Source organism: Gymnoscopelus microlampas (genome assembly GCF_963454915.1).
Source record: "Gymnoscopelus microlampas genome assembly, chromosome: 18".
NCBI lineage: Eukaryota > Metazoa > Chordata > Actinopteri > Myctophiformes > Myctophidae > Gymnoscopelus > Gymnoscopelus microlampas.
In genome coordinates this window covers 17,766,322-17,793,821 of record NC_139955.1, presented here as the reverse complement: position 1 = coordinate 17,793,821, position 27,500 = coordinate 17,766,322, and the positions used below count along the sequence as shown (strand labels likewise).

Here is a 27,500-nt window from a genome sequence, read left to right as displayed (position 1 = left end):
CCAAAGTTTAACATCACAAGTTTAAAAGGTTAAACAGCGTACACAAGCCCGTCTGTACCTTCAGAAAGCGTCTCTGAAAGTTGTTGTTGGACTGGTCGCCAGAGAGAAAGCCGTGGTCATAGCGAGGAAAGACCATCTGAGACAGGAGGAGGAACAAGGAGGCACGGGACAGAGCAGAGGTGAGAAGACGACACAAATAGAAAGACAGGAGAGGAGAGAGAAAAAGAGGAGAGGACGGCAAAGGAGGAAGTGAGACAAATGAGCCAATCAGAAAATGCATTTTTGAGACAGGAAGAGCTCTCAGACCTTCATTCCATGGAGAGAAAGACGGTTAAACAGGAGAACGAGAACAAGAAGATCTTACTACAGCAGCAGGAAAAACTGAGCCGAGTATACAGTAGGACCTCAGGAGCTGTAGGCCATTAGAGGACAATGAAGATCCCCATAAAACCAGATCTATAAGATCTTTAATGTGCCTCTCTCCTCTCGGTCCTGAAGACGGTAGACGTGCTTTAGAAGGGACAGGAAGGATAGTGACAGCTCAGCAGCCGGACAGAGACACAGGGGTGGCTGCAGTGAGGGCGAATGCACAGAGGACCAGGAGAGACAAACCTTGACAGTGAGGATCTGATTACTGTGCAGACCTGCATATGAGCTTTGGGGAGGAGGACCCTGGAAGAAGGAGTTGAGGAACATACGATGAGCGTACAAAGAGAAAGGTGACATGTCTGAATGAGACAGCACATCATCATCACTGTTAAAGGCAACAGGTGAGACAGCATTTAGCCTGAACACAAGTATGACAACTATTATGTTATGAAGCAAAAAATAAATAACTGCAAAGTAAATGAGAGTCACAAAATCAGTCTTTTACAGGGTGCACGGTTCAGAAATAGTTCAACAAAATCACAGGATCACCAGCAGTCACTTCAAATCCTTCTGTTTTATTATTTGGCACGGGCAGCAACCACACACGTGTTTTGGTGTCGAAACGCGTCCGTGTGTGGTTGCTGCCTGTGCCAAATAAAAAAACTGATGGATTTGAAGTGAGCGCTTGTGATTTTGTTGAGAAAGAAATACATACAAATAGTAATACATTTCTGATATATGTAACACACACCAAAAGCAACTAGATTTGGAAAAGAACATAGTGTCTTTGAATATACAATTCATTAAAAAAATATATATATAAATTTAAAAAAAGCTAAACATGCCCCTGGTTACTCAGATCCAGCTAGAATGACAGCAGTTAAATGCAATTGACTTCCTAGTAGGCCAGAAAACGGCAGAAACAGCTGTCCCCCAAGGACATTTATATACACTACAGTATGTATGTCCATTTAAGTGAGTGTGTGTGTGTGTGTGTGTGTGTGTGTGTGTGTGTGTGTGTGTGTGTGTGTGTGTGTGTGTGTGTGAGTGTGTGTGTGTTCCATGTTGTCTTTCCTTCTCTCCCTGTACAACAAAAGCAAACAGATGACAGTAACTATGATGATTGCCTGTGAAGCTGAAAGGAACACCATTAGTCTGCCAGCAGAGAAATCCTCTGGTTGAGTTCCTCTGAAAACACCAAGATGAGAGGAACCAACAGAGAGACTGGAAGAATGGAAGACAGTGGGACAAAGGTAGAGCAGAAGAGAGAGGTAGCGAGAGAGAGAGGGAGCGAGAGAGAGAGAGAGAGACGCACACGCACGCACACGCACGCGCGCGCGCGAGCGCGCACGCACGCACGCACGCACGCACGCACGCACGCACGCACGCACGCACGCACGCACGCACGCACGCACGCACACACACACACACACACACACACACACACACACACACACACACACACACACACACACACACACACACACACACACACACACACACACACACACACACACACAGAAGAGAGAGAGAAAGGCATACAGAGAGACAAAGAGAGATGGACACACACATACACACACACACAGCGATATATAGACAGAGACAGAGGACCGAGAGACACAAAGAGTGATAGAGACACAAAAAGATAGAGAGATGAGGGAGAGAGAGAGAGAGAGAGAGAGAGAGAGAGAGAGAGAGAGAGAGAGAGAGAGATACTAGACTGTTCATGAGGTTTCTGTTAACAGGCTGTGGGGAGCGTTGGATTGCCAAAGGCCGCCACAGACTCCTCCTCCTCCTCCTCTCATATCCTCCACTCTCTCCATTGTCACATTCACTCATTCCCACTATTCCCACCATGAAGACCATACGTTCATACATGCATGCATGCATGTACGCTACATGGACATATCACAACAACTCCTATAGAGGATGCTTTACACTCATCTCCCACTATATACCTTGCACACAGCAGACCTCAGGCTGACATTGAGACAAGCAGCCATTGTTGTCACTGCTCTAGGGAAGAGCAGGAGGTGGGATTGATGATGAAAACCCCCATCATGGTTTGTCTTTCGTCAAAGCCGGCAGATGAACCTAAGCGCACAGCGAGGATCTCCTCCATATAGATCTATAGACAGCATGGCGGTTTGCTTTATTCCCATCATTCAAACGTGCTATGGAGGGAACCCAGAAGACGCAAGACCCCACAAGTAAAATATTTCTTGTCTGAGGACGACAGGACGTCTGAGCACTGACACAGTGGTGGCTTCTTTATAGTGTCACTGTCCCGGGATCTGAGCTTATTTCGAAGCCTCCGCCATCCTGTCTTTGTGAACTGTCCTGGGACGAGTCTGGCCAAACTGACACTGACTTTGTAGATGATTTATTGAAGGGAAGTCACACCGTGACAGAGGGGCAAGACCACTTCCTGTTTTCACGTGTTATTTCTTATTATCCTCTCCAAGAGGTCAGGGGTGAAATAGGCTCCTCCGCCAGTACGGGATACATGATGGCGGACCTTTCAGAATGACTTCCACCTCCCACAAGTCTGTTAATTTACACAAGAACCCAGTTACAATATCGTATATAAAGGCACACATGGACTTATTAGGAATTATGGTATCATATCACCCATTGAAGCCATTGGTGCCTTTTCATTTGCTATCCTATCCTGCCATATCTGTCAACACATTGCACAGGGCCAGGCAATGCTAACAACGACGGTAGATTTAGGAGGGTTATCGTTTGTTTTGAACCAAGCCTGTGTTCCTAAGTGATACTCTGAGGTTTTTCAGCTGCAGAATTATCCAAGGACATCAAAGGCCCACGCGTCTCATCCAAGTACAATATTTACCCTCTGGAAGAAATAGCGAATGCAGAAAGCCAAAAAGATTTAATTCCTGCAAAGACCATTACCTCAAAATAGCTGGATAGGCCCAGGAACCCAAATCGCTAACGGATTGATAGAAATCAGGAATTCCTCTAATGTTTCTTAACCGCCTTGTAAATGGTATCCAACAAAGTAGCGCTGTCAAATTTACACTCCATTTGTCCTCTGCTAACATGAAGTGGCTATGCATACACACTGTGTCATTCTGATACATTCAAACATTGTAAAGACACCTTTTGTTTAAGCTACATCTACGGCAAAACCAGTGTCATTAACTCATTAATAATTCATGATTAAAATAAAAATTATTTTAATCATCACTCCAAATTTAGACCTACATTTGGAAGAAATACAACATCAAGGAGGAAATGTATTTTAGAGACTACATGAATAATAAACAAGACCCATAACAAACAGCTGTCTCGTAGCCACCATACACTTGGACACTCCTGCATATTCTAATGTACAGTAAGTGTAGGTAACTTAGAATTCCTGAAGGTCACTTCAGGAATTGACCTGAAGTTACAATCTGAGCATAATAATATAGGAAACACATTCATAAAAGCAGGGGGAGATATGGGGGGTACGTCTTCTTCAAAGAATCCAAACCGTTCATCACGTAATGCACAGGGGGCTTATTTTGAAAACCACACTGGATAAAGGGAGATAATTATGCACATTTCAGAAAGGGTGGAATGATATCACATGAAAAGACAACAATGACAACATAGACCAGATGCAGAACGAGGTTACCCCACGATGTGAAAAGACCATAGTTTGGTCGCGACTCCATGGTAGCTTTGGCTCGCCGATTGGACAGTGTGGTTTCAATGTTTCCATCATATTTCAATATCATAGTTTCTCATCTCTGGCTGGAGGGGCTTTAGAGATGTGGGCTACTGAAACCTCATCAAAGTTCTCAGCTCTGTTGCAAGATGCATCACATGGTGAGCTCGACACCATCGTACGACAGAGCATAAATTAGGGATGTCTAAATGCCCTACTAGCTACCCAAGACCGTGCCAAAATGGTGGGGGCTGCATTAGGCCAAATTCTGGCCTAATAGTGGCACTATAGGCCCTATCGGTAAGGGGAAAGGCCATTGGGTTGTGAAAATCATGAGCATTAATGTGCACACAAAATGTTATGCCAATCCAGCTGTAGTAGGTTTTGAGACATGATATAGACAGACAGACAGACAGACAGACAGACAGACAGACAGACAGACAGACAGACAGACAGACTAAAAAGAGCAAAAACAATAGAGAAAGCAAGAGCTCTATAGAAAGAAAGAGAGAGAGAGGGAGGTAAATAAGGAAATGCAGTTCAAATACAGATCTTTGGTTGCACAGGAACCCCACACAGTTAAATAACAAAGTGTTTTTGACTGGGGTCACTGTGGGGAAGTAGCAGTACATCCATAACTACAGTAGCAAACACAATTATCATCACATTCCCAGGCAAAGACAGAAAACAAGACTTACCCTTGGCCCAATGTCTCCCTGGTCACCCTGAGAGGAAAACAGGAAAATAACAATTGTCAACTGCTATTACTGATGTACCGTATATACACCCACTGTACAGGGCAATATAATACAGCCACTGTTGAACTACATGTGACCCATAGCTCTGAAATGTAATACTTGGACATAGGAAGGAAGTGACACATGGGTCAGCTGTACCAAAACTACTTTATTTCAGTTGGCAGTGAAAAACCCACCTAAGCAAAGGACACGCACAAAGGAAAGAGCTCCGGATGGGGACATTCACTGTATGAAATACTCCATAGGCCACAATCGGAGTGATTTGACTGCATTCTGCTTAGTATAAAACGGGAACACGTGCTGAGGCTTGCTGGTTTTCAGATGAGGATTTGGGGTCCGTGTTCTCATCACAGAACTCCTACCATGATTACATGATCTGAGCCAATTTTCCAAACCTCAACATCGTCCGTCACTTCCAATTCCCACTAATAAGCAGGAATCCTTTTCTGACAGATGCGAGTTTACCGCAGTTGTATCGCTCTCGCGGCCACACTTATCCCGTTAATGTGCGTATAAATGCAAAAATGTGCAAACACAGACGTGGGCGCACGCAGTCGCACATATATTATGCATATCCCGATACTTGAATGCAGGCTCGCGTTGGAGGCTCTGTCCGTTGCTAACGCTCTGGTCAGGGTAGAGGTTCAGAGAACATCTGGCTCATAGAGTCTGCTGATGGCCCGTAAACCTGTTTACTACCTTGACGTGAGAACGCTCAGAGACACATGAGCTCCTACATGGATACATGTAATCTATGGCTCGCTTGACGGGAGCCGTGTGTGAGTGTGCTTGTGGGCGGCCAGGACACCTGGAAGGTTGTGTGTGCATTGTGTGAGAATGGTTCAGTGTGTGTGTGTGTGTGTGTGCGTGCATGTGTGTGTGTGTGTAATACTATCTGGAAGGGCTTTTGAATTCCATATTTGGTCATACCTTATCTCCCTTGGGTCCGGCTGGTCCCTGGGGGAGGGAGAAACATAATGGGAGACAGTTGTTTGAGATAAATCAGTTATCACATGAGCAGCCATACATTACAGTACAATACATCGTCTGCAAGCTCTCTCGCACGTTTGATCGAATGCTCCCAGAATGCAGCTGGGAGCATTCGATCAAACGTTGAGAGTAATAATAGAATAATAGTAATAATAGAACCCTATGCATTCGTGCCAGTGAGAATTATCAGTCAATAAGTCACTCATTGAGAATATTTCATGAGAAGCAGCCTTTGACCTGAGCGAGTAATGAGTATGAGCCAACTCAACAGCATGATTCAAGAAGCCCTCCTTCAGACTTCTCCATGGTAGATAAAAAGATAAAAAACACTCTTTCCAATATGTAGCTAAAAGGGCAAGATGTTCCCTCACTGCTCCATCCATCTTTGTCTCATAGAGGGACTCTGCCATGTAATGAAGTGGAACTCTGTTAGGCATGGAGGTTGGACCATTAGCTCTGACCGCTAAGCATGAGGGTTTGGCTGCAGACGTGAGCATGTGTCCCATGTTCTCCTACGGACACCCGAACATTCGATGAGCTAATCCCCTTCTGTGGGCCAACAGGGGTGGTGCTGTACCATAGCCTCGTCCATCTTCCTGTCTGTCTGAATATGTCCTCTGATGACAAGTGGCACAGGGACACTATAAAACATGGCTCTAACCACAAACCACAGAGTGACTGCAGGCCTGCTGTGACGCTAAGAGAGAAGGAGAGGACGAGAGACAGAAAGGGAGAGAGAGAAAGAAAGAGGGAAAGCTGAGCTTCATGGGGAATGCTTGAAGGATTGGGAAACAGAAGCGAATGAGAGAGTGGACACGGGTGATACATTGAGAGAATGAGGGGAAAGGGCTTCAGAGCTAGAGAGAGAGAGAGAGAGAGAGAGAGAGAGAGAGAGATGGAATTAATAGAGGCACATGAAGATGTGACTGTGATGAGTGGAGTTTCATGTTTTCTTTTAGATCTAATCTATAATATAAATCTTTCCATTGCTCTCTATTTCACGTTCTTCCTCAAACTCTCTCTTCTCTTCTTCCACTTTGTTCCATCTCAGGGCTCTCCATCAAGCCCGTTCCTGTTCCCCCCCGTTCTTCTCTCATCAATGGTTGAACAGTGTTAATGTGACTGCCCACATGATGACAGCAGCTGAGAGGTTGGCATGGTGGTACAGTATAGCGGTTAGCTCTGTAATCTCACAGCACGATGGTCTTGGGTTCGAACCCTGACTGGGGCCTTGCAGTACTGTGGAGGTTGCATATTCAGTTGCAAGTTATGTGGGCTTCCTTCCGCAACAAAAGACATCCAGGGACCACAGGTGAAAATTAGCAAATTGGATAACATGAGATCATTTAGAGGGATTATTATTCATTAATGTGCACTGTCTCTCTTTACCAGCTCAGTTGTGGTCAGATCCTGAGACTGAGAGGTCGGGGCTCAATCCCTGCGACATACCAACGTCATGGGGGTGTACTTGTCATCAAGCTGCCTCACACGGAGGGAACAGGAGATAGGCTACTGTACCATATACTGTATGAGGCACATGGCTCTCTCTCACACACACACACACACACACACACACACACACACACACACACACACACACACACACACACACACACACACACACACACACACACACACACACACACACACACACACACACACACACACACACACACACACACACACAAATTAATCACCCCTTAAGCCTGACTTATAGTTAGTTGCATGCCGGTGTAGCGTTGTGAGCTGTGCTATTTTCGACACTGGTGCACAACTAATAATAAACAAAGCGTTATCCATCCTCTGTTTCTTGTCTACATTGTTCCCCCGCCTTCTGTCATTCTGTGCTTCCAGGCGAGCAGCCCTCAGTCAGCCATGTCAGCGAGGGCCTCCCGTATCACACCTGGTTGGGTTTTACGGCGAGTGTCAGCTGTGATGGGCGTCCTCTCAAAGGACGGCCCCCCGCTTGACGTCTTCTTTAGCAGGAAACAACAGATTAATGGTGTTTGGAGGAAACACTGTGCAAACAGCTCTCACTCTGTTGCGAGTGGTTTATGTTTCAAAGGATGAATGGTCTTCCTCTTGGTGAGCAACGCCAAGAGAGAGAGAGAGAGAGAGAGAGAGAGAGAGAGAGAGAGAGAGAGAGAGAGAGAGAGAGAGAGAGAGAGAGAGAGAGAGAGAGAGACATGGAGAGACATGGAGAGAGAGAGGGAGAGGTCAGTAATGACTTTTTAAAGTGCCTTTGTTGAAAGTCATAAACCCGTTCCCCTCTCTCTCTCTTTCTCTCCGTCACTCGCACAAGTCTTGGTTCCTGTCCTGCTGGTTCCCCTTACTGTCCCTCTCTCCATGTCTTTTCCATTTCTCCACGGTGGGCTTGGGCGTGTGTTGGACGCTGTGTGGGGCTCCAGGGACAGGGTGATAGATGGGGCTCAGGGGTGAGGTGTTATGGGGATTTGAGTGTGCCGCAGTTGAGCCGTGAATCCCCTGTGGCGTGAAACCCTGCAACAACTTACAGATGGTACGGTAAGAACATGGCTACCGTGGTCCCAAAGCTCACTGAAGATATCGCAACAGGAAGCATAAAGATGATTGATGAAACATGGCAAACCGTAACCTGTTTCCGAGGCCAAACTCACACCTACATTACATCCATAGATGTAAAATCTTTTGTTTAAGGTTGATTTGTTTCGCTGGAATTCATCTGCGTTATTTTTTAAAACAAAAAACAGACAGGTGTGTGACAGTATACCTGGCTTCCCTTGGGGCCTGGTAAACCCTGAGAAATGAAAGATAAGTATCAAATAAATACACTTTATACAAAAGAGCTTATCATGAAGCACGATATTATAATACGGAAATACTCACTGGTTTGCCATCTAAGCCAAGCGGACCCTGTTGCAAGACAGAAAAGACAGTGAAAAAGACAATGCATTAATTCATATTCTGTTGACACAGCCATTAGAAAGACTTCACTTCAAGAGCATGTACTGTAAATGCTGTCGTAAATCTCCATTCATCAAGATGAATTCTCGGCTTAGTGTTCTATAAGGTTTAAATCTTAGTATTACTGCAGAACTCACAGAACCTGATGTGAACTACATCTGTATTGGAACGGGAATAAAACATGTGAGCTGTTTCAGCCAAGATGCCTTTACAGAGTGAGAGGAGTGAAAAGAAAGATTGTAAACAGAGAGAAACAAGTACAATTAGCAAAGGATTTGGAAAAACAAAGTCTGCTTCCATTAATGAGCAGGGAGTTGGAGATGAAAGATGAAACGAAATTACTAAGTATTTACACAGTACGGTATCCTGCCCCATTTGGTTGTGTGTGTGTGTGTGTGTGTGTGTGTGTGTGTGTGTGTGTGTGTGTGTGTGTGTGTGTGTGTGTGTGTGTGTGTGTGTGTGTGCGCGCACACGCGCGTACGTGAATTTCCAAGTGCTTTGGTTTACCATTATTCTGAATTGAGTGTCTTACAGTATGGGCTGTGTGTGGACTTGATCCAGCTGTCTGTGTGTGTGTGTGTGTGTGTGTGTGTGTGTGTGTGTGTGTGTGTGTGTGTGTGTGTGTGTGTGTGTGTGTGTGTGTGTGTGTGTGTGTGTGTGTGTGTGTGTGTGTGTGTGTGTGTGTGTTTTCATCAGTGCATGTGTGCGCATACACGTGACATACGGTATATATAGCAAAGTGTGTTATAACTTTGCTATATATACTTTTGCTATATGTACCTTACCTCCTACTTACTATTGCTGCAATTCTTAAAAAGTTCTTATTTCATTATTGTTGTTATTGCTGCTTGCTGCTACAATGTTGAGGAACCAAAAACCAAAGAATATCACTCTTGTGTACTCATATACTGTAAGATGTAACAATAAAAGTCTTGAATCTTGAATATCTATATTGTTAGCTTGTAGATCTGTTCTTTTCAGCAAGCGACACCATCGTATAAATTAGGCTGTCCTATAAAGTAGCTGTCCAGTGTCACCCAGGTGCTGAACCAACACGGAGCTGTTGGCTTTGTTTACCTTTGCATAAACTATCATTGCAGCCATTGACCGTCCCTCTAAAAGCAACAATCAGTTCAAAGCGCAAGCCTTCAGATCCATACAGTATCTTAAATTTAATGGACCAAACCTTCCTAAATCACTTGGATGGATGTGCTAAACATGCATGTGGACCTGCCTCTTAACGGCATCCTTGATGTTTTGTTTGTGGACTTTATAGGGCCCCTAAGAAAGGGCCGTGTGTGTGTGTGTGTGTGTGTGTGTGTGTGTGTGTGTGTGTGTGTGTGTGTGTGTGTGTGTGTGTGTGTGTGTGTGTGTGTGTGTGTGTGTGTGTGCGCTCGCGCCGTGGGTTGCTCAACCGTGCATTGGAACCGGGTGGCTCTGTAGACTGCAGTCCAGTATTAATAATCCCAGACTCTGAATAGCTGACATGAGGATAAATTAGACACTCTCTCCCTCTTCATTTGCCAGCTTTACCAGGCCCCAGGGGCATGATTGGCTCAGATATCCTGGACTGCAGTCCTGCCACCCTGTCATCACTCTCTGTCTTGATGGATGGATGAAGATGTGAGGAGGGAGGGGGGAGAGAAACAAGGCGAAAGTGATATCTTGGAGCAGCTCCTATTATGAGTCAGTCGGACCATTTGTCGTTCGCCGTACGCCTCCCTACAGTCTCGTAACGGCCGAGCGTGGCTGTAACTCTCAACTCCGTTCAAACACATCAGTGGTAATAGGTTTTATGGCGAGAGGGAGAAAAGCCTTTGAGGCTCACAATGTCCTCTTGATTACATGGTCCCTGGTGATTTCATCAGCAGCTGTGTTGGACGGCTAAAGAACAAATGACTGGGACTTAAAAGTGGGCGATGGTTTCAATATCGTTGTTTGAAGCCACGACTAAGAAGATACAGCTGAGATGTGTCAACCGCCATTGGTCCAATCCAAAAGGACATTTGTTGGTGTTACAAGCGTATAAAGCATTCTCTCACAGATAGATTTCCTTCACCAGATGCTACTGTGGCATTTAGGGCAACTAACCAGGCAACAGTTCCTCTGTCCTTTTAAATGCTCTAACCTGTGGGTAGGCGTCAGTGTGTGAGAGAGATGGCGTTTCTATGCGTCAGCATGCATTTAACTTCTTCTGGTTAAGGTTTCTTTATTGTGACATCTTGTGTACAGGTACATATGAGTAAAATTATTTTGATGTGTCTCTGTGTGGTGTCTGTGATGTGTCTGTGTTTTTTCTTTTGGTGTCTGTGTGTGTGTGTGTGTGTGTGTGTGTGTGTGTGTGTGTGTGTGTGTGTGTGTGTGTGTGTGTGTGTGTGTGTCTGTCTGAGTGTCTGGGGGTGATATCAGTGCATCTGTGAGCATTTAAAATGGCTCGGCTCCCCTAAGGCTCGTCAGGATGGGTAGGCGAGGTACGGACGGTGAGGTCACCGGCTCCAGACACCGAACCACACCGAGAAGAGACTGATTTATGGCCACTAACAAGCCACACAGTGGCCTGTGATCTGCGTGTGTGTGCGTGTGTGTGTGTCCATCTTGATGCCTGTCTGTGAACGTGTGTTAATTCTTAACAATAAAACCCCGTGTCTAATCCCTGACAGCTGACAACTTGCAAACAGTAGTGGTGTGCACGACCCCTGTGACCTTACTACTGATATCCATCATGGACCTGGCGGAAAATTTCAGACAAATCCACAGACAAATCCAGCGGTGGAAGAAGTACTCCCATTTTGTACTCAAGTAAAAGTACAAATACCACAATGTAGAAATACCCTGTTACAAATAAAAGTCCGGTATTAAAAATGTACTTGAGTAAAAGTACAAAAGCATTCGCATTAAAATAAACTTAAGTACTGAAAGTAGAAGTACTCATTATGCAGAATGTCCCATTTCACAAGTTTCCAAATGTATAAAAATGCTTTGAAAATAGCAGATCTACAAACTCACAACGCGACTTAGGCTATTTTCAAATAGCCTAAGTAAGCATAGGGATGGAGCGGTTAATGCACGTTTTGTAATAATAATCAAAATCTACAAAGTAACTACTAACTAAAGTTGTCAAATAATTGTAGTGGAGTAAAAAGTACAATATTTGCCTCTGAGATGTAGTGGAGTAGAAGTAAAAGTATTGATGTCAATTAAAGATAACATGAAATGGTGCGTTTGACGTCACAGGTGCACACCTCTGTATTTCGCAGGAGAAATAAACAGAAGGCATAGGGTATTTTTGCCAAACTATTATATTATGATCTCCTCACATCTCCTCACATGGGATTTAGGTTCAACATCAGCAGAGTTTCCTATTTAAATAACTCAAAATGTACACAAAACAAAACATCTATGGAATCAAATGGACCTGTTAGTGTCCATTTGGTTCCATTTGTACACTCTCTTGAGTTATACACAAACCCAGAAAGCTCTTGAAGTGGACATGACTGATAAGATCACACAATAAAAGCTTAGCTAACTAGCTTAATTCAAGACAGAACAGGGGTCACAGGTGACTCTTAATGGAAAATGGCCAATATGGGCCAGTGGTCGGACTGTAATATATCAATATGACAGAGAATGGAACACAGGAGCCAGGGGAATAGCATGGTTTTTTTGATGTGTGGGATATATGCTGTACTTTAGGTTTTACTAATTCTCCCCCCCCCTCCTGTGTGGTACAAACCTACAAAACAGACGGCAAGGCAGGGAAGAAAGGCTGGAATTCAAATAAAAATAGCACAGACTGAACAAAAGCACCCCCCCCCCCGTCCCCCCCATTCCCTGTTAACCCTGCCAAAAGCTCCTCATCTCTACCACAAGTGGAACGGCCCGCAAAGTATAAGATGGAGAGATGAGACGGCGAGAGAGGAAGAGTGACAAAGAGGGGAGAGAGATTAATGTAAAAAAAAAAGTGTGAAAATAGTTCTACAGTGACCACCAAAACCTCAATGTGGGGGTGTGTGTGTGTGTGTGTGGGGGGGGGGTGCCTTCTTATGCTTGTGGTTGTATTTTGTGTGTGTGTGTGTGTGTGTGTGTGTGTGTGTGTGTGTGTGTGTGTGTGTGTGTGTGTGTGTGTGTGTGTGTGTGTGTGTGTGTGTGTGTGTGTGTGTGTTTATCATGAAAGGATTCTGTGAGTACAGGACTCATAATTCCCACCAATTTGATTTCTCTTTAAACACATTTCTGGAAAATAACTTTGGTTCAGCTGGGGGGTACAGTACTGTACATGTCTGTGTCTTTTCTCTGTGTGTGCGTGTGTGTGTGTGTGTGTGTGTGTGTGTGTGTGTGTGTGTGTGTGTGTGTGTGTGTGTGTGTGTGTGTGTGTGTGTGTGTGTGTGTGTGTGTGTGTGTGTGTGTGTGTGTGCACATGTGCTTGTGTGTGCATGTACACGGCCCTTAATCCCACTGAGAGAATGGGTATATTCACTGTCTTTATTGCACTCCCTATTGTGTAGATTGTGTAATTATCCAGCAGGAGCTAATTGCCGTGGATGCAGTGAGACGGTGTTGTGTCTGCAATCCACTCAGCATCTCAGTCTGTGTGGGTTCAAAGGAGCTGGACTAACAGAAGGTAACAACATGGCACACAAATGTCTCTCCTATCTTCTCTTCAGAGCCTTCTTGTCTCTGTAAGCCTTTCGCTCCACTTCTTGCATGCGGTTTAATATCATTGTCTTCCTGTTTCCACATATTTTACTCTTTACTTTTCATCTTTTCCCCCCTTTTATCTTTTAACTAAAACCAGGGGAAGAGAACATGTTACTTCTATTCTAACTTCCCTAAACTGCTTTGCCTGTGTGTTTTAGAATTGATTTTACTGATTACCTTTAAGGCACTTCATGGTCTGGCCCCAAATCACATTTACAGTTATTTAGCCCTTATGTGCCTGTGCTCTGAGGTCCTTAGGCACGAACCTGCTGGTTGTTCCTGAATCAAGACTGAAGACAAGAGGCCGTGCCTTTGCTCTCAGGGCAACTCTGGAACCACCTGCCTGAGCAGCTTCTTTAACCCATTCAATCCGGGAATGCATCTCTGTCATTTTAGATTTCTTTGGCTATTCAAAAATAGTGAACAGCGAACATTTGAAAACGCGAACATTTGTAACTCAAATCTTTGCTTCTGGGGGTCCCTGGAACAAAATGTTTTACAAATGTTCGCTTTGAAAAATAAATGTTCAAAGATTTGCACAAAATGTTCACGATTTTAAAAAAATAGCAGATCTACAAGCTCATAGCGCAGCAATCGGTACCGTGCTATGAGCTTGTATATCTGCTATTTTTGAATAGCCAAAGAAATCTTAAGTGACACAGTGCGTTCCCGCATTGAATGGGTTAAAGTCACTTCTTAAAACAAACTTGTATCAAAAGGCCTTTGCATAGATTGAAATTTGTTGTAATTGTACCGTTTGATTCTCTTAATGTATTTATTTCTTACTGCACTGTATTTTTATGTATTAATGCCCTCATTATGCCTGATGATAGTAATTTAAAGACGGGGTGCCGTGATTTTCATTGATCCCCCCTCCCCCCCTAAAATCATCAGGTATTATGGTTAAACTAGGAGGAAGATTTTTTTCAAAAAAGTGTACAGAAAGTGTTAAAATTATGTTTTATGTGGACACGCCTCCAGTTCATTAAGTGTACCTGGTTCTCACCTTAGCACCTCCTCCACCACCTTAGCACCACCCACCTGTCCTAGTCCCTCCTCCTCCTCATGCCCACACCTGTTGTGTTATGATAATGAGGGGGAGGGTATATTTTTTACTGTGTCATTAAAGCGCTGTTTTTCTATTGGCACGTTTGACCCTCAAAGTTTCAGCCTCCAGGAAGAAATTCAAAATAGTCAGAGAAGACATAAAACACCATAAAAACTCTTCCATTGTTTCCCATCAAGGCTTTTTAATGGGTTATTCCTTGCCAGATTGAGGGTCCAAGGACAGGAGTTGTCATTTGGTTTTCATAATTTAGAAGCTGAGATTTATTGTAAATTCAATTTCTATTTCTTTCTATTTCACACTGCAACTTCTGCACAGGTTGTCATGCTTTTGTTCTGTTTGTTGATAAAAAATGTCAACATTCACTAAGCACTTTGTAACTTTGTTTCGATAAGTGCTCTATAAATACATTTTAGTATTATCATTACTTTAAACTTTCAGAGAGTTAAATGAACACTCCGGATTTTACAGCGTAACCTTAACCACTTGGGGGGATCTGGAGGGGGATCTATTATTGCGCTATTTCTTTAAAAAGTCACCTATAACGACATGCACAAAAGAGAGAAACGCCAGGTTGAAAGTGTTTAACTGGCCTGCTCTATGTTGGCCAGATACGTTGCGTATCATTTGTGATATACTACATAATATGAATACTCTACAGAAAAAAGGGGGGGAAAAGTTACAGAAAGACCCGTTTGTTTTGATAAATACAGTGTTCCAAAAAACCTAAGAGCACAATAAAGCATACCAGAGCGATGTGTGTTTGGGACAGAAAATCAGTGACATGTTGTTGGGGGGGACGTACTGTCTGGCTTTAATCTGCAGCTCAGTGGCCTGGAAGCACCAACAATGGAGGCCTTGCTCTGTTTCTGCTGACTGAGGACCCACTGTCTGTCACACACTGGCACTCCCATGTAAACGCACTGCTGGCTGGGCGCGTGTGTTTGTAGTACTATAGTTGTGAGGACCAAATGTATAGTAGAATAATGAGGAATAGGCATTGTGAGGACCATTTTCCTGGACCTCACAAGAGAAATGGTTGTTTTATGGTTTAAAAAGATTTTAAAAAGTATACAGGTTTAGAATTAGATTAGATTAAGGTTAGGATTATAGGTTTAGGATTAGACATTTTGAAAATATTGAACAAGTATAGTAATACAAACTTCTGTGTGTGCGTGTGTGTGTGTGTGTGTGTGTGTGTGTGTGTGTGTGTGTGTGTGTGTGTGTGTGTGTGTGTGTGTGTGTGTGTGTGTGTGTGTGTGTGTGTGTGTGTGTGCGTGCGTGCGTGCGTGCGTGCGTGCGTACGAGCGTGTGTGTGTGTGTGTGTGTGTGTGTGTGTGTGTGTGTGTGTGTGGCATGCTCATCTAGCCCCTGTCACTTCTTCCTGTCATAAATCATTGCCCAGAGGTTAGTGTTTCAGTGACGGGCCCTGGCACAGTCTAACAATCAGCGTCTAAATGACGGACAGAATCTACAAGGAGGGCTAAACACCCAACCACACACACACACACACACACACACCACACAACCCACACACACACACACACACACACACACACACACACACACACACACACACACACACACACACACACACACACGCACAAGCGCACACGCACGCACACACACACACACACACACACACAAGCAACCCACACACACACAGAAAGAGATATCACATGCTATGTTTGGGATAGAAACACCATGTCATTAACTCTGTTTACCGTGTTAGTAATGCTTTGCAGCAACTGCTATATGAATGATCCTGATGAACTTTCACGCCTGGGGAACACATGTGTAGCACCTGAATAAAGTGAACCCTTGCGTTCGTTCACATGCATTTATGCGCCCACACTGCACGCACACACATACACGCAACTTGCGAAAGAATCTGACAGACGATCACTTTTACCTTTTGGTATTGTGTCTACTCTAGAGTCTCATATTTTGTCAAAATGTGCAAAACTTCTATATCAATTTGAACATTTTTGATTTGATTAATTTCTTTCTTTCTATTTGAGAACATTTCACTTTTAAACAAACAGATAAAGAAAATTAATACATGAACTGAACTTGAGCCCTATTCAAAAACTTTCAAAAAATGGCCAATCTATAAGCTCAAAATGCATTGCATTTTGTGACATGTCGTGAGATTGTAGATTTTTTTAAACCTTGCCACAAATAGGGACAATGGGTTGAAAGTGGTTAAAAATCAGGACACATCAGCTGCAAAATTACAGATACCGATGTCATCAAAAAAGTCCAATAATGCCCGATATATCGTTCTGGCTCTAATTGTGTTTGCATGCAACTACACATTTTTGTCCAGACTAAAGAATAAGACTTCCAAGAGAAACAAGAACATTGAGAGAGCTAAAGGACAGGAATAAAAAGGCCAGGTGCAGGAAATAGATCTTGCTGTGTATTTGCGGTTCTGCCACAATGGAGGCGGTTTCACGGTGCCTTTCATGAACTGGACCTGGACTCATTTGTGCTGACGAGCGCATGCTGGGTTCATCTGATCCTCTATGAGCTGGGTGAGAAGTTATTGGTATGACCAGTTACATAAAGTATATATGCGTGCAAGATCACACACAAGCACACGCATGCTCACACACACACACGCTCGCACACGCACAAGCACACGCACACGCACACACACACACACACACACACACACACACACACACACACACACACACACAATACTCATTGCTTCCATCCACGGTTCTGGCCTTCATTGTAAGGCTATACGTGAGTAGTGAGTGGTTGCAGAGTTCACTCATTTGCATACATACAGTATACATGCGTACGCGCGTACGTACGCACGCACATATACACACACATACAAACAAACACAGGCACACACAAACACACATGCACAAACAAGTTACTCAAACAAAGAGAGAGTGACCTATCTTTACCTCCAGTGTAGAAACCTGATCATGTTTTGCTGTCTATGTTAATGAGCAGTGAGATTAATCTACCTTTGTTTCCTTGTAACTCCATACACACACACACACACACACACACACACACACACACACACACACACACACACACACACACACACACACACACACACACACACACAGTAAGAGCAGGCTTACACACTTACTATACTTAAGTGGGCTGTGGAGGGCTTCCAAATGTAATATTATTTCATTTACGGTATTACAGAACTAATAGGATTTGCTTCCATACATTATGCTAAGTGGATTTAGACAGATGAACTAGCAGCATGGTCTGCATGGAGGGCTTTCTTTACCCAATCACCTCACTAATAAGATCTGCTCAAAACATGCGATAACATCTGAAAACCACTAACTCTCTGTATACACACACACAGACAAACAAACAAACAAACACACCAACGTGCAGCACGCACGCACGCGCGCGCACGCACGCACGCACACACACACACACACACACACACACACACACACACACACACACACACACACACACACACACACACACACACACACACACACACACACACACACACACACACACACACACACACAATCAAACAGACTCACAGGCAAACAGACTCACAGGCAAACAAAAATAAACACCCCCCCCCCCCCCCCCCCCCCCACACATACACACAAATACACAAGACGGAGTCGCATGGAAACACACACTTGGTCCACACACTTGGTCCACCTGTGTGTAATTAGCAGCAGGCATTTCCCGTCAGGAGGGCTGTGCAGTGCCAGGCAGACTGAGAATCCGACTGGGAAAGTGGGGGACGCACTTCCCAACATTCCCAACGGGACCTCACGTCCTAATCACACCACGAGATGCCATACCGCACCGCACCGCACTACTGTGGTGGGTAGCCATGGCAACCAGACTGAGGGTCACACAAACATGGAACAGAGTGTCAGAGACCCCAAACTGGACTGTACCAGTGAAGATATCTCTTTGTGGACTGTGTGGTTGAACCTGACACTGCGCTGACACTCTTTGCACCTTAATCTGTACAACACGCTGATATCCTTTCTAATTTTATTTTTGCATGTACAGTATGTACCTGCTGCTATGTTGATGCACCTGTAACCTCATATACTGTACCGGATGGATATGCAAATGTGTACATTATGTACAGTGTAGATCTCTTTTGTTGATTTGTCTTTTTTTCCCCCTTGCTCCCCCCAATCCCCCCTTATTTCTCTGTCTCCTTTCTCTCTTTCTCCTCTGATTCATACTTTGTTACACGGCAGTGTCGTTTGCAGAAAATAGCAGATTTACAAGGTCACAGCACTATGTGAAAAAGTATGAACTGGACATTCATCTCTTGAATGATGAGCTTGTATTACAGTACGTAACCAGAGTCTAGATTTAGAAGATGACTTAAAGCAGCTCAGAGGCAGCAGGATGTACTAGGCTTTCATCTGACTGCTGTTAGTTTCCAAAAGCCACCACTAGAGGCCACTAGAACCTTGGCCAAAACCACAGAAACGGCTTGGTACGCATTTCAATGTTACGCCTCGCTGGCGACAATCAACTGAGATTAACTCGATACATTTTGTATTAGAGCTTCAACCGCACTAAAACAAGGGGGCAGTCAGAGAGGACTGACAGACCAGCAAATACTGAGGAATAACTGACCAAACAACCACACTGTAAACCCTAAACCACCTACCAGGGTGAGTCATAGGAACCACAACCGAACAGCGCACGGCTGATGCCCGTCTGGACAGCCCACTAGCACCCATGCACACTACAGCTGCTGTGATGTCATCAGCATGAGTCACACAATGGGAATTGACCAATTGACAAGACGTCATGTTCCAATTAGTCTCAGCTAATCCCTCTGGGCTGTGTGTGTGTGCCTGTTTGTTTGTTTGTTTGTTTGCTTCTTTTGGGTATGCATGTGATTGATTGTGTGTGTGTGTGTGTGTGTGTGTGTGTGTGTGTGTGTGTGTGTGTGTGTGTGTGTGTGTGTGTGTGTCTGTGTTTCTGTGTTTGTTTACTTGTTTGTGCGTGCATTTGGCTTGTGTGTTTGTGTTTGAGTCACTTAATTAAACGTAGTCATGGGGCAGGGTACACTGGTAATCACTGGAGAGAAAACATTCATTGTAGGACGGCAGGGTGAAGGGACAGGAAGCTGACAAGCGTTGACGTTAATCACACGCTAAAAGGGAGTGAAAACAGATAAAGGCCTGAGATGGCTTCTGAAGAAAGTGGAAGAGTTCACAGGAGAAAACAGGGATCTGATTGGGTGAACTGGAGAGTGACAGGGGGAATTACAAATCAAATTTACCGGGTATCCATCCCGTCCAGCTTTGCCCTGGTGAGGTTAGAGAGCAAGGCAAACATCAGACAGGTTAGAGCTCAACGGACAAAACACACATGCACAGTGTGTGTGTGTGTGTGTGTGTGTGTGTGTGTGTGTGTGTGTGTGTGTGTGTGTGTGTGTGTGTGTGTGTGTGTGTGTGTGTGTGTGTGTGTGCACACATCTGACCTTCTTATCACCTTGTTGAGCTTTGTTCTATGATCAAGCAATAGCTAATGTTTCCTGCAGCTATACAATGTAATATTCAAGGGATGTGTGACATTTAAATGCAAACCTGACGGGCTCAAGCATTTCTTTATTTGTGTGTGTGTGTGTGTGTGTGTGTGTGTGTGTGTGTGTGTGTGTGTGTGTGTGTGTGTGTGTGTGTGTGTGTGTGTGTGTGTGTGTGTGTGTGTGTGTGTGTGCGTGCGCATGCACTCCCAATACACCTCTCATTCTCTTACCTGTTACACGAGAACAGGCTTGTGAAATGTCAAAGCAGTGATTGTATGTGTAACACTTTTATTTGCTAATTTCCATACTACCTGGATGTGATGGGATTGTACTTACAGGAGCACCTGTAACACAAAACAAAGAAAGACGGACAATCAAACATGAGGCAAACGTACTGCATGTTCATGCAGTCTCCATCTCTGTTGAGACAAAAATGTATGTACCATATGAGTTATAGCATTCTATGGTTTGTACAGCAATCACTTCAGATGGTCACTGGCCTACTACAAGAAACATGTACATGTAATGTGGTCTGTTCTATGATGGCAGTAATTAACCATATAACTATAGTACAGAGTGAGCTCATTAGGGTCATTGCCAATGGATGTTGCGGTGTAACCGTTATGACAAACAGATACACTTATGGGCTGACTTCTTGGGAAATGGATCATGTTTGCATTAAGACATGAGCTTGTGCAGAGATTCTGTTTTCTGAACAGATATTGGACCATTAGTTAGAGGACAAACAGGGAGGCTTAGGAAAATGAAAGGGATGCTCTGGCCTGACTGGGTCCCTGTAAAACATTAGAGGAACCTCTGGGGGCGAACTCTCAGATCTGATCGAAAATTCAAAACACTCAAATGTTGATCTTGAGCAACAAAAAGTGCATTCTGCTTTTCATACATTCTGTCTAACCAAGCACAATAATATTGATCAAAGGTAAATGAGCTCTTCTCTGGTTAGTGGTCTCGGTCTCTAAAACAAAAAACGTTCTTACACACTATATCTTGTCCGATCTAAATGCGTAACGTGGAATGTTACAAAAATGAAAAGCCCCCCCCCCCCCCGGCACTAATCAGGCCATCCTGAACCCTTATGAATTTAATATACCGGTTTTACATTAGGCGCCTTTATGTTTGTGGTTGGCTTGTGTTGATCCGGTTTTAAACCAATCATCATGAAGCTCCCACAATCACAGCCTGTGGCTGCTCCCATTGGTCGTACACAATAAGACATATACCATCATACAGTACACGGCAACGCAGCATAATCAGCATGGAGGCAAACAGAGTCATCTAAACAGATTCAACAAGATTGGAAGCAGATTCCTCTTGGGGAATGGTGGAGGATATTTGTGGTGTGCTGTTACTGTATAAATACACACACATACACACACACGCACACACACACACACACCGAACCCAGTCGACGTGACCAGAATCTCTATGAACCTTTCTTAGTTAACCGTTTGATAGACAAGGGAAACAGGAGTTGACGGTGGGAGGGGAAACAGAATGAGAGGACGGAGAGAAAGAGGTGTCGTGGTTTATGAGGCATGAGAGACAAGTCAATCAGGTTTAGTGGCGTCTAGACGCTGGGATAAAGACCCAAGGGGCCAGACAGCTAGGTAAACACACACATACACACACGCGCGTGCACGCGCTTACGCGCGCGCGCGCACACACACACACACACACACACACACACACACACACACACACACACACACACACACACACACACACACACACACACACACACACACACACACACACACACACACACACACACACACACACACACACACACACACACACACACACACACACACACACACACACACACACACACACGTATGTATGTATTTGTGAAAAAGAAAAAAGACAGCGGGAGGTAGGAAAAAAGATGCAGAGAGAGTATGGGGGCATAAAGAAACGGGTTGACTAGATTGAGAAAAAGAAGATAAGAGAGGACGGGAAGAGGGAAGGAGAGGAAGAAAAGAGAATAGAAGAGAAGAGAAGATGATGGTCTGCTCCAACAACTGTCCTGTTTCTTATTTACTAATTCCTGTTCTCAGTCCTCTCCACTTCTCGCGTCTTCCTGAGATGAGAGTTGGTAAGTCTCTGCTGTTGTTACAAGTTGTCCTGGAGTCGTGGGCCAAACAGAGCATGGCGCAACAACAGCCACTCCATGCCACCCCACCACCGCACTGTAAGCAAGGCCGCATCGTTAGGACAAGAAACTAAACAACAAGAGAGGAACAAGCTAAACAGAACCACATCGCCTCGCCAAAGCCCAGACCCTCAGACACACAACGAGCAGTCAACGAGCATCAACCCATCTCGGCAAAGACACAAACGGCGGTCGTTCTTTTGATCCCACGGCCTCTCTGCAAGCACCAGGCGGCTGGAAAGACTTACAGGCCTGATGCAAAACATTGTCATTTAGCTGTCCTGATGTTCTCCTGATGGATAGAGAGAGCTCGGATTGGCTTTCAGCTCCAATCTATGCTGATCAAGCAGCGGTTGGATAACGTGAAAGATACGGGGATGGGGAGACATACAGTACTGTATAAAGTTATTTGGATACAATAATATGGAAGAGAAGTCATCAGAAGCAACGACAGAGGAAGTTGGGGGGCCCAGGATGGTTCCACACCCTGCATCACTTCACAGTAATACAGTCAATGCTGCTTTCAATCCACTGAAAATCACTTTGAAGTGATTTTGCTGGAGGGAAATATTCTCCCAAAGAAAACATGCTTTGGGAGGAGTTCTGTGCCCTCAGCAATCACAGCCGTATGCCTGATTTATACTTGTCGCTCCACCAAAAATAACCAATCTACAAGCTCAAGCTGCTTTTGTTGGTGCGCGACACTAGCCTGGGATCCAGCCTGCTTCGCTACGTTCGGCGGACTCTTTTTTCTCTCTTCGCTTATCAGTCTGGAATGCCCCCGATTGACTCGTCTTGCAGAACTACACTGGAACTACATATGTTACGTTAGGCAACGTCGTTGCTGATTGGATGTTGTTCAAACGAATGACGAATCAAAACGATCACACCGTTTTTTTTGTCCCGCCCCGCACCACAGACCAATCAGAAGCCACGGTAGGTTTCGAACCTTGGCTGCTGTGTCCCGCCTCCTGGAGATAGGAGGCATTCCAGACTGAGAAGCGGAGAGAGAAAAAAAGTCCGCCAAACGCAGCGAAGCAGGCTGGATCCCAGGCAAGCGCGACACTGGTGTGCATCTAAATATACATTAGGCTTTAAAATAGCCTGGGCACACTGTAACATATTTGTTGTGATGTTCTTGTTTTTTTATAACCTGTTTTGAGTGTTTCATTGTGCATGGAGGACAATAATGAATGAATGGGAATCCCTCTCTCTTGTAAGGAAGTTGTAGTATAGCACAGCACAGCACAGCGATGTGACTTTCTGCTTCTCATAAAGCTTAACGGTGATGCTGTATTTAGTCAACAGAGGCGGAGACCTCGTTTCTTAAACGCTCCAGACCAGACCCATGAATCACAGCCTGCTTACACACATCCTCTTTGATAATATCATCTATTACTCCCAGACCGCAACACAGGAGACTAAACACTTAATAAAAAACATTTGATACAAAGGTGAGTCAGGCTCCCTGAAGTTGAACGCTGAAGTCTGAAACATTGCAGGCAACCTAGAGCATTTGACATTAGCTATTATGTATATATATATATATATATATAAAATAGCCACTTAAACCCTATGTATGTCTTTGACCAGGGTCCTCCAGGTGTCTAGACTTGGGACTCCTTTTGTCCCTCACCTAATCTCTTCTCTCCAATCTCTTTAAGCTCTGTGAGGTTGTAGATATGCTATTTTTGCCAAATGTTCGCCCATTTTCAGCAAATGTTCCTCAATTTTGACATGTTGTTAAGCCTCTCAGGGCATGCGGTCCGGGCACCTAGGCTCCAATGTAGCCGGACAGCGCGTTGCGGGTTCGAGTCCCGATCCCGACGGCCTTTGCTGCGTGTCACTCCCCATCTCTCTCTCCCCGTTTCCCATCTACCTACTGTACTATCAATAAAGGCAAAAAAAGCCCAAAAATAAATCTTAAAAAAAGAAAAGGGGCATTGCTTAGTTTTCCAATCAGTGTTTTATAGTCTGGTTGAAAAAATAAAGCAAATAAATACAAAATGCAACACAATAACAGCAGATAATGATGTTGTTGAGGTAAAATCTCATTAGGTCTGCACTACTGCAGCTGCTACCGCTCAGCAGGAGCGGCTTACATATGGGCAAGGTTAGCACGACCACATGGCCAAGGTTAGCGCTACGTTGGAGCAAATAGGGAGGGACAGAGAGAAGGGTCTGGTGGTGCACTTCATCACCCACCACGTGACTCACTGACTCCACCAGATCCTACCAGAACCTCCACCACATCCTGACAGACGGTGGAGATGGAAGCAGAGAAGGTTGGTCGGGCAGAGAGAGAGGGAGGGAGGGGGACAGAGAGAGAGAGAGAGAGAGAGAGAGAGAGAGAGAGAGAGAGAGAGAGAGAGAGAGAGAGAGAGAGAGAGACACACACACACACACACACACACACACACACACACACACACACAAACGGTATACTGTATGTGATACCTAGAGTCAAAGAGTTCTAACAAGGGTATTTCTCTTTGGAATGACCTGCCTCTGTGTGTCAGGCAGTCTCAATCTAAACCTTCCTTTAAAAACAGTCTGAGAATACTGTTATGGAAAAAGCTACGGGCTAGTGATGTACTTTTAATTTGTGTATTTATGGTTTGGTATTTGTTTGTTTGGTATTTTAGGCAATTTTTAGGTTTTTAGTGGTTTTGTCTTTCGTGAGTTCATGTGAAGTGTTGCGTGCGACTCTTTATTGTATTTATTTTTCAGGCCCACATTGGAAATAAGTGTTTCATGACACTGTATGTGTACTGTACATCCTGGGTTGGAGTTATATTGTGTTGAAGTTAACTTGCATTTATTTTACTAAAATAAAATCAATCAATCAATCAATCAATCAATCAATCAATCAATCAATCAGAAAGAGAGAGAGAGAGAAATCAATCAATCAGAAAGAGAGAGCGAGAGCGAGAGAGAGAGAATTAGAGAGAGAGAGAGAGAGACACAGATAAACAGAGAGAGAGAGACATAGAGAGAGGGAGAGAGAGAGGGATGGAGAGAGGAGACAGCGTATGGGATACAAGAAAAAAAGAGAGAGAGTCAAACAGAAAAATGGAGGGAAGGTGCAGGAAGGCAGAGAATGGAGAAACGGTGAGAGAATAAACAGTAAAAGCAGATGGGGGACGTCTTTCTTACCGGGATCTCCTCGTCTTCCCATCCTCCCTCGCTTTCCTGGAGGTCCTGTAACAACAGAGACACGCTACATTAAACCCAGCACGTCTCCCATGTGGGAACGAGGAGAGAATGGACGAACATCACAAAACCTGTTGGTTGGCAGAGGAGGGCCAGGAGAGTGTGTGTGTGTGTGCATTGGCACCGAGTGTGTGTATGTGTGTGTGTGTGTGTGTGTGTGTGTGTGTGTGTGTGTGTGTGTGTGTGTGTGTGTGTGTGTGTGTGTGTGTGTGTGTGTGTGTGTGTGTGTGTGTGTGTGTGTGTGTGTGTGTGTGGGGGGGGGGGGGGGGGGCTCCAGATGTTCAAACACCGCCTTGCGGATGGCACGCTGTCAGGACATCTGGCCCTCGACAGGTGTGGCAAGTGAACACACGTTCTGACAGGAAGTAATGGATTACAAAGTGCCATGGAAGATTAATTGAAAAAGCAAATACAAAATGACAAACGATGCGGCATGTACAGGATTATCGGCTATGTTGTTCAACAAGCTGCCACTTTAGGCCATTTCAAAAGCAGATTTCTCTCAGTCTCTCCGCGCTATGCCTTTCTGTTAGGGTTAAATTGTCCAGACAGACCTGTTACTCACTGCCAGGCCTGGCCTGGTCTGGCGTGGCCTGGCCTGGCCTGGCACTCCTTCCTCATCCACCTCACAGTATTCCAAGTTGTATATTTAATGCTAGTCTATGGTCATTCTCTACACCAGGGGTTCTCAAACTGATGATGGACTCCACCATCCACTAGAGTTAGGGGAAGAAAATGTAAGCAACATATTTATAGTTAAGTATTATCATTCTTGATGTGGATGGTCCTTAACCCACTTTCAACCTGGTGTCCCTATTTTGGGCATGTCATTATGGGCAAAAAAAGGTTCAAGTGGGCTTGCTACAGTTGCAGGTACTTCCACTATGATGGTATAGATTCTGTGCTGCTGATGGAGAGGTCTGGTAGCTTTGTGAAGCTACACGCTAGCAGGGGGTCCATGTGGTGTTGGAGATGTGGCCAGCTTAACGGGTCAACTTTGATTCAACAGACGTCACGCAGGCTGCAGCTACAATGAATCATTGCTTCCACCCATGATTTACGAGGGTGTCTGTGACGTTTTTACACTACAATATAACAGAATATCACAGATGGACAGTTTATCACCCTGTTAATAACAACTTAGAACACTGTGGCTCCTGGGCTCGGCTGAAACATTGAACCATGCTACCTGCTTCCCCACGCCCTGAAACCACTTCACCTTCATGTGCTGTCTCTCCCTCTCTACCATTTCCATCCTCCCTTGAGTCCCTTCCTTCCTCGCTCCCTGGCCTCGCCGAGAAATAGGAACCATACTGGGAAGTGCTCTATGAAGCTAACTGGTTGTGGCTGCAGACATGCTTTCCCTATCACCATTATTGGAGTTATTGTAGCGGCCTAATCACTTCCTGACTCTGCCAGTTCTTTCAAGAGACGGCTACTCTCCTCTTTTCCCATTCTCTCCATCTCGTGCTTTCATCTTTCCTTCCTCTGAATCAAAGATACAGTTGATAAAATAATGTAATAATGTAAAAAATTAAACTCAAATTTAAATAATTTCCCTTGTTAAACTTCCCTACACTTCTAAATGCCAGACGTATGCATTAACATATGTGGACCTGTGCGCGCGCTCCCACAAGCACACACACACACACACACACACACACACACACACACACACACACACACACACACACACACACACACACACACACACACACACACACACACACACACACACACACAACCCAGTATTTTGTATTAATAGTCTCCATATTTAGCTACAGTATATAACCTCCACAGCCACAGCCAGCAGCATGGAGCTGCTTCTGTCTCTACTGGAAATGATAAAAGAGGGAGAAGAGCGTATTTTCGAATTCTATCCAATAACACTTGAAACCCTTATTTAGAGCATTACTCATGGATTACCAAAGACTGAACATGCATATTTTAAACAATTAATCAAGAATAATTTGAAAAGGGCCAGTTAAACAGCCCAAACATTGCCTTTACACTGGCAAACAAGTCAGCAATCAGCGATCGTCTCAGAGAACGGAGGAAGAGCTGGAAGGATAGAAGTGCCTAAAAAGTGCAATAAA

At 44.5% G+C, this 27,500-nt stretch overlaps 2 protein-coding genes across 2 annotated transcripts in view; one reads left to right on the top strand and one right to left on the bottom strand.

Moving 5' to 3' along the window:
- The window catches only part of col23a1b (collagen type XXIII alpha 1 chain b), a 181,877-nt gene that overhangs the window by 24,658 nt on the left and 129,719 nt on the right, over window positions 1-27,500 (bottom strand). Inside the window, exons 3-9 of the mRNA XM_084041417.1 lie at window positions 25,337-25,392; window positions 19,773-19,799; window positions 8,659-8,685; window positions 8,543-8,569; window positions 5,734-5,760; window positions 4,744-4,770; window positions 59-136 (exon numbers count right to left, since the gene is read on the bottom strand). Of these exons, the coding sequence (XP_083897543.1) occupies window positions 59-136; window positions 4,744-4,770; window positions 5,734-5,760; window positions 8,543-8,569; window positions 8,659-8,685; window positions 19,773-19,799; window positions 25,337-25,392 (269 nt within the window). The remainder of the gene's footprint in view (window positions 1-58; window positions 137-4,743; window positions 4,771-5,733; window positions 5,761-8,542; window positions 8,570-8,658; window positions 8,686-19,772; window positions 19,800-25,336; window positions 25,393-27,500) is intronic.
- The window catches only part of LOC311033760 (hepatitis A virus cellular receptor 1 homolog), a 487,428-nt gene that overhangs the window by 377,981 nt on the left and 81,947 nt on the right, over window positions 1-27,500 (top strand). The gene's annotated exons all lie outside the window — the stretch shown is intronic.